The 7,681-nt window shown below is 34.4% G+C and overlaps 1 protein-coding gene and 1 long non-coding RNA gene across 2 annotated transcripts; both read right to left on the bottom strand.

Annotated features, from left to right (window-relative positions):
* Positions 1-1,222: 1,222 nt before the first annotated feature.
* LOC123202180 lies at positions 1,223-2,741 on the bottom strand. The gene is made up of 2 exons (XR_006498938.1): positions 2,638-2,741; positions 1,223-1,441 (listed from the first exon to the last, which is right to left on the bottom strand). It is a non-coding gene; the product is annotated as an uncharacterized LOC123202180 (long non-coding RNA).
* Positions 2,742-2,802: 61 nt separating this feature from the next.
* Positions 2,803-4,715, bottom strand: LOC123201673 (disease resistance protein RPM1-like). The gene is made up of 3 exons (XM_044617258.1): positions 4,491-4,715; positions 2,948-4,106; positions 2,803-2,828 (listed from the first exon to the last, which is right to left on the bottom strand). The coding sequence occupies exons 1-3, from the start codon at positions 4,713-4,715 to the stop codon at positions 2,803-2,805; spliced, it is 1,410 nt and encodes a 469-aa protein (XP_044473193.1).
* Between the last annotated feature and the right edge of the window lie 2,966 nt (positions 4,716-7,681).

Here is a 7,681-nt window from a genome sequence, read left to right on the forward strand (position 1 = left end):
GGATGAGATTAAATTTAATACCAATTTTGGACCTAGTAGTCAAAGATATGCATGATTGATGGATGAGCTTCTGCATTGTCAAGTAGTGCAGATTCACAGGCTGTTAATTCTGTTACCGACGGAGATTAGTTGAGGTGCCTTCAAAAGTTTATTAATTTCTGAAAAAAAAAAAAAAACTAAATTCATTACATTTTATTAATTAGGGTTTCCATTATATAGTGAAACCTAAAATGTAATTTTACCGCAATCCAAATACTTCAGTTTCATCTAAGGGAGCAGACATTTCAAGGATGGAACTCTCCTTTCACACTTTCTTGCTCGCATTTTGTATAGAACGAACTCATTCACTTTCCTATTCTTCTTGTCATAAATTGTCACGTATAGAACAACTACAACGATTTCGGAACTGACAACGACTAAATCTCTAGAACAATAACAACCCTGTTATGTTGTTTTGCTGCCTAGAACATCTGTTCACCTATGATGAAACAACTGTTCCATCCATCATAGAACTTTAAGTGAACTTTTCCTCAAATACCAGCCACATTTTAACAAATTGTGGGCCCAGCAGTCAAAGCTATGCATGAGTGATGAATAAGCTTTTAGCATTTTCAAGTCGAGCAGATTCATATGTTTCAAAACATTGGCTCGACTCTGCTACTCTCATTCATTTGAGGCAAACATTACCGTGCACATCCTATCTGAGAAATCATAGGCAGTCACTGAGCCATCACTGGTTAGGTAGTTGAAATGTAATCGAATTCAAGTCAGTCTCATGAGTTATCCATAGCGTAATCTGTGTATTCTCAATGAGACATTCCAAATTTACACATTTAAGAAAAGCAAGAATCATCAAATGAAAATCTGGAGACCATTCTATTAACAAAAGGAAAAACGCTTCAAAACTCCAAAGCAATGCAATTCGATGCAAACAGGGTAAAACAGAGGACTTCTTTGCTCTCTCAAAGGCCTTTTCTTTTCCTTGCCTTTCAGGTTTTAACAAAGTTGTCTATTAACAAAGCTTAACTCTAACAGTAGCACCCATAATATTTAAATTTCTTCAATAAATATGCCCAACAAATACTAATTCATTAAAAAAAAAAAATCAATATTTTACCACTTGAGTCCCTACTGCATTAAAAAAAATAAATACTTCAGGCAGGGATTAAATGACCTCCCTATTGCACACAAAGTTTATGAAATTATCAAATAAGTCATGAAATACAGTTCAAATACACACTGCTTCCTTTATTTTTAACACAAAGATCACATAGGAAGCAATTAATATCTGTAGGCAGTGCCAACAGTAAGCTTAACACAAGCAGTTCAAATAGTAGATATTACACACTGATCACACAAAAATAAATAGCCAAATACATATATTTGTTTTCAATGGAGAAGATGATTCACTGCTACATTCTCAGCCTGATGAAATTTCCACCTGTTTTTTGGCAACAGAATAAATACAATACTCAGTTAAAATTATTTCCCTTGTCTAGAGAATGTACAAAAATACTTTGGAAGTTCTATATTACAGTTTTCACTCTTCAACATAAAAAAAAAGATAAAAAAATTCATATTTTATCGTTTTAACATGAGATCAAATTTATTGAAAACCTTCATGTCTAAAAAATAATTGAAATTTTGGGTTTTATAAAAATTATAAAAATAAAAAACTCTTTCCCTTGCCTAGAAAATTTACAAAAATACTTTGAAAGAGTTTGATATGGCTATGTATCATCTCATCTATCACCTATTATTTTAATACTAGAAGAATTATTTTATAATGTCTAGTTTAATTTTGTCAAAATATTTTAGAATATTTTGATTCATTGTCTGTGGTCTGTGAGTATCTATTCTAGACTCCAAAATTTTTAAGTTTGGTCCAACTTTAATGTTTGTTGTTTGCATACACTTGATTATCCAGTTGGGTTACCAGAAGCTCAGGTGCATATAGTATGGAATTCAAAGTGACAATACATGAAAAGAGTCATATGATGAATGTTACATAAATTATGTGTATGAAACTCTGAATTGACCGGCACACTCACACTAGAGGAAATCAATGGTAATTAGCAATCGATTAAAGACACACAGAATTTACATGGTTCACAATCAAATAATTGAGTCCACAATCATATAGTTGAAATTACATACTGACAATATTAAACAAGACTTGTTTATTTAAGGAAAAGATGAGTCAAAGGTTCATCATCTGTTCATGGTAAATAAAAGACAAATAGTCATCAGAAAAGATTGTATATTTCATTGATAAGTAATCCTAGACTAGGAATTTTTAAAAACATTTACATGCTGTCACATATATTAAATTCAACATGGAGGATTCTCTTCTTTATGATTTTTAGAATTTATTTTTATAGTATTTATAGGAGGAATTAAACTATGAAATTTGGATTGCATAACCTAAACAAAGAAAGGATTCTTTATAAAAAATTTGTAGATTTCATGTAGAGTTTCAGATAACTTTTAAAACTTGGATTAAATTTGAAAAATTTTATGTTCAATATTTTCATAGGTACAATTAAAAAAAAAAAAGCATAGCAAATAATCACATCTCATCTGTCAATTAATAAATTAATACTAGAGAAAAAATTTATTTAAGTTTACGAGACTGACCTGTTGATTTAGTAATACTTGTAATTAATATCTTTAAGAAGTTGCTCAAAATCTTCAGCTGAAAGAGAAGACAAAAATGTAATCTTGAAAAAATTATATCTCCTGGGTGTTTCGTTATAAGAGGCACGTATTTCCGAAATGTGATTAGTGAGCTTCTCCCAGTTGTCATCTTTTATCATGCAATAAACTGTCTTCAACATCATATCAAATAAAAGTGTCTTTAGGTTTCTGAGATGCTCAATTCCAGTTGGAATGTCCTTCAACAATGGGCATGATCCAATCTGAAGCTCTGTAAGACTAGGCATTGCACCTTTCTCTATCACCATCCGTTTCAGTTCTATGAATTCATAGAGACACAACACTTGGAGCTTTGGGAACCAGCCTTCTTTGAAATGCAATTCTTCATCATAGTCTCTCACAGTGAGAATAAACACCAACAAATTAGGCAGAGCTTGAAGGTCTCTCATCAAATCATTGGTTGATCCAACCAAAATCAATTCTAATCTGATTAGATTTTGAAGTTCAGAAATCCAAATTGGTAGCTTCTTGATATACATACCCAAGTCCAACCGCTCAAGACATTGAGGAGGAGAAGCCACCGATTCTAAATCAACAATCTCTTTTCCACTTGTCAACAATCTCACACTCAACCGTTCAAAGTTTTCCATATTCTCAACGATAGCAAACAAATCCCATACATCTCTATATACAAGATTAACCCTCAACTTTCTCAACTGTGTCAGCATCTTGAGCTCCTTAAGTGCTTCAGAATGTATATGCACTTTAAGTAGGCTTTGTAACTCTGTTAAAGCCCCAAAGCCTTTTGGTATTTTCACTAAATTATGGCAAGGTCCTTCATCGTTAATCTGTTGAAATATTAGACTTTGCAATTGTTTTAGATTCTTGATCTCAATTGAAAACTCCAACATGGGTGTCCATTTCAAATTCAGAGTCTCCAAGTTGATAAGCATGTTTATGGACTTGGGAAGTTCTTTCACTTTAGTATTTTTCAAACTTAAATAGTGCAAATGAAAAAGTTTTCCCACCCCATTAGGAAGAGAATCTACAGGGGCATTTTCAAAATCAAGTACCTTTATAAGCTTGAAAGTAGTAACAAGTGTAGTCATGAAAGACTTGGGCAATTTGCCTACATCGAAAAGAAAAACGGAACGAATTTTTGAATTTTTTATGCTCTCTAGAACTTCATCAATGCGTTCTTGTATTGAAATACGCCAAGTTTTACAAAAGTGATTCAAGTCTCTTTCATTTGAGAAAAGACAAAAATAGCATTCCTCCCTCTTTCTGTGAATGATCTCATACATCATATCATGAACTCTACAAAATCTAACTCGTCCAGACTCTGTTCTCTCTAAAACTTGAACCAAGTTTCTATCAATAAGCTCCTCCAAGTATTCTTCTACAAAATGCTTAGATTGAAGGTGGTTGTTGCTTTGGACAAAGCCTTCAGCCTTCCAAAGGCAAATTAATCTTCCAAATTTAACTTCATAGCCTTCTGGAAACACACCAAAGTATAAAAAACATGGCTTGAGATGGTGAGGGAGATTTTAATAACCTTCAAGCAAAACTTCATTGTAATCTTTAAGACGGGAATCACTACTTAGTTTTGACCCTAAATTATCAAGTATATTTCTCTATTCCAAAACAATCTTGTTCTTTCTTGAGAGAAGCCCAGCTACCGCAACAATTGCAAGAGGTAAACCTCCACATTTTGCAATGATTTGTTCAAATAACTACTTCAAGTTTGGAGGACAACTATTAGAGACAAATGCCTTTTTACAAAAAAGTTCCCATGCATTCTTTGAAGACAAGGTTTCAAGCATGTGAATATGAACCATTGAGAATGGTACAAATTCAGCCACTGCTTTATTTCGTGTTGTTAGCACTACTCTACTATTTTGGTTGTTCCCAAGTAAGGCATGCTCTACATCTTTCCAAAATTCAATTTTCCACACGTCCTCGAACACAATCATGTAACACTTGTCCTTTAAGTGTTCCCTCAACATCATGATCAAATCCCTCTTTTCCATTGTATCTACCTCCAATAGAGCTGACCCCATTTTACGATGAAGTTCTTTTACAATTATCCTTAGTAAATTTTTCTTTAACTACTCTTTCCCAACTGTGATCCAAGCTTGACAATCAAAATGCTTCTTCATTGCATCATCGTTATAAATTTTCCTGACAAGAGTGGTCTTGCCAAGACCTCCTTCACCCACGATCGCAATCACTAGCTGAATATTGGATGTTTTGTTAACTAACAAATTAATCAATTCTTCTTTAGTAGATCCAATACTCACAACCTCAGCGTCTTCAATGAAAAAAGAACCAACTCTAGAGTCATGAGGGATAACATTTCTCCCTCCATTGCTTGAACCTTGATCGATGTACCTGAAGTTGTAGAATTCTCCCCTATGTTTTCTTTCGGAAAGTGATAATTTGATATCTTCTATCTCAGTGGCAATTCCATGATGGAGTTTCAACATCTTTACGAAGTAGCAGGCCTTATGAATGTGACCAATGAGACACCTGCCTTGAGGAATTCTTGCTGCCTTCATTTTGTACTCATCAATGGCATCTTCAATTCGGAAAGCTTGTTCCCTCAATTGTTTCACCCAAGTTTTGACACCTTCATTTCTCCCTGCTCCTCCTTCTTGTGCAGCTCTTTTATCAGCATCCTTGAGTAAAGATCTGATGCTCTCCAGTTCAAGTTTGATGTCTTCAACTCCTTGTTTCACACGTCCCCGTAGGTTGATTTCTTGGACAAGCAAGGGACTCAACATCTGTATTACAGAGACCACTGCACCCTCTGCCATATCTCACCTTTCCCTTGTTACTCACTGCATTGATAACAAATCAACATATCTAAATCAATTAATTATTGGTTACTTTTCATTTATCTAATTGGCAAATAAAAAAGAGTGGAATTAAATGTTCAAATCATCATCCGTTTGCACTTGCCATTTTAGCCCATCTGAAAAAATCCTAGCATAAATTTTACTATTGTATACACGCATGAATAAATTAATATAAAAATTTCTTTGTAGAAGTTTTGGAGTAAAAATAAGTTCATCTTTATTCTAAAGAAATGATTGATAAATGGAAAGAAACCAACTCAATACTTACACTTAACCAAATTTTGAAAGGATCCCCGCCGTGTCTATCTTTCTCCAGGCAAAAGTGGATAATCTTTTATTGCTTTGTGATATTATTATAACTGATAAGCACACCAAGCCCACCACAAACTCCTTTCTGCCTTCGTACATAAAATTAAAATGTATTAGCAAGTTGAAGAGCCAGAGGGAAATAGTGATGGTGATTGAGGTGTTTCAAGTGATCAGAGACAGGGGATTAAAGAGATTAAAGCAGTATAAATTAATGTTTTATTTTTATTTCTTTTGTATAATAAACTCGGATAAAAGTTTTGTCATTGACCTCGATAGAAGCAGTTCTTTTAATTTTATATATTGATCTTATCACATGATGCAGTTGTTAAGTGCGGATCATCTTTGAAATTGCTTTAATTTACTTTAATAATTATCTTGTTGGCATGCTGAAGACTCTCCCTGAGTAATGCCAATTCCTGATATGAGTAGGAGCCTACTTTTGATTGGAACAATGGTTGACATAGGAATAACGTGTAGTTGTGACAGAACATCATATGCAAGATGACTCGAGGATCCATTCTTATTTTAAAAGGAACTCGATATGGTGCTCTTTTTAGGCTGTTGGCTAATGTTGTTACAAGTCATCTTAAAGGTGGCAATATTAATGAAAAGGCAGGAGCTGAAGAAATCAATACTGCAATGTTGTGGCATCAACGAATGAAGCACATTGGAGAGGCAGGTTTTTCTATGCTGGTGACTGGAAAAATTGCTGAAAGAAATCCTGGTTGCTCAATGGGATTGAGATTTTGTGAACAATGTTTACAAGGCAAAAATTTGAGTTAACTTTTAGTCCACAGACACGAGGACGTCTGAGATTTCTGAATAAATTCGCAACGATGTCTTTGGGTATGACATATCATTCATATATGACTTCAGTCAATACTATTGGATTTATTTTAGGTGAATCAAGTCAGAAGCATTAGAAAAGTCTTGTGAGTGGAAGTTTTTGATAGAAAATCAATTGGATAAGAAGATCAAGATCTTGCGAACAAACAATGGGGGAGAATTTTGTCGTGACAGATTTGAACAATTTTGTGCGGCACCTAGAATTACAAGGCAAAAGACAACACCATGCAAGCCCTAGCTGAATGGGGGAAGTTTAATGTCTCAATTGGTCACTTTTGGAGAAGGTGAGATGTAAGTTAAATGTGACATATTTAGGGTCTGAATTTTGGGCAGAGGCTACAACAATGGAATGTTATTTGAAGAATGTCTCACCAACATCAACAGTTAAACACATGATGCCATCTGAAGCCTTGTGTGGGAGAAAACCAAATCTGTTTCATGTTGACATGCCCGAAGAGAAGAAAAGTAAGCTTGACAACAAATCTGAAAGGTGCAAGTTTGTGGGCTTTAAATATGGCATCAAGTGCTCCAAGCTGTGGAATCCTGTGAGCAGAACCATCATTTGACAACAGAGATGTTGCATTTAGTGAGACCCAACAATGTGTGGCCTTAGAATAATAGAAACAGTCCAAAAAGGTGATCTTTGATGTGACTACAATGAAGTAACAAGAGGAGAAAATTCCTAATAATGTTGCACAAATGGTTAACTCAAAATCTGTAGAATCTGAACATAATTACCAATTCGACAGTACAATAGATTATAGCTCATTGGATGGTCCCGATGATGATCTAATGAAGAGAATGTGATGCCACCAAATATGAGGAGGCATCAACATGTTTCTTAAATCTTTGAGTGCAATGTACACATTGAATGTGAGTGGTGATGAACCAAGGAGTGCCAAGGAAGCAAGAGCCATGAAGGATGTTTATCTGTTGGAGCCTGTGAAGAATGAGGAGATGCATTCACTTTATAAAAATAAGACATGGAGCCTATGTAAATTGTCTAAAGATCA

The sequence above is a fragment of the Mangifera indica genome, chromosome 18, assembly GCF_011075055.1.
Source record: "Mangifera indica cultivar Alphonso chromosome 18, CATAS_Mindica_2.1, whole genome shotgun sequence".
In the NCBI taxonomy this organism is placed as follows: domain Eukaryota; kingdom Viridiplantae; phylum Streptophyta; class Magnoliopsida; order Sapindales; family Anacardiaceae; genus Mangifera; species Mangifera indica.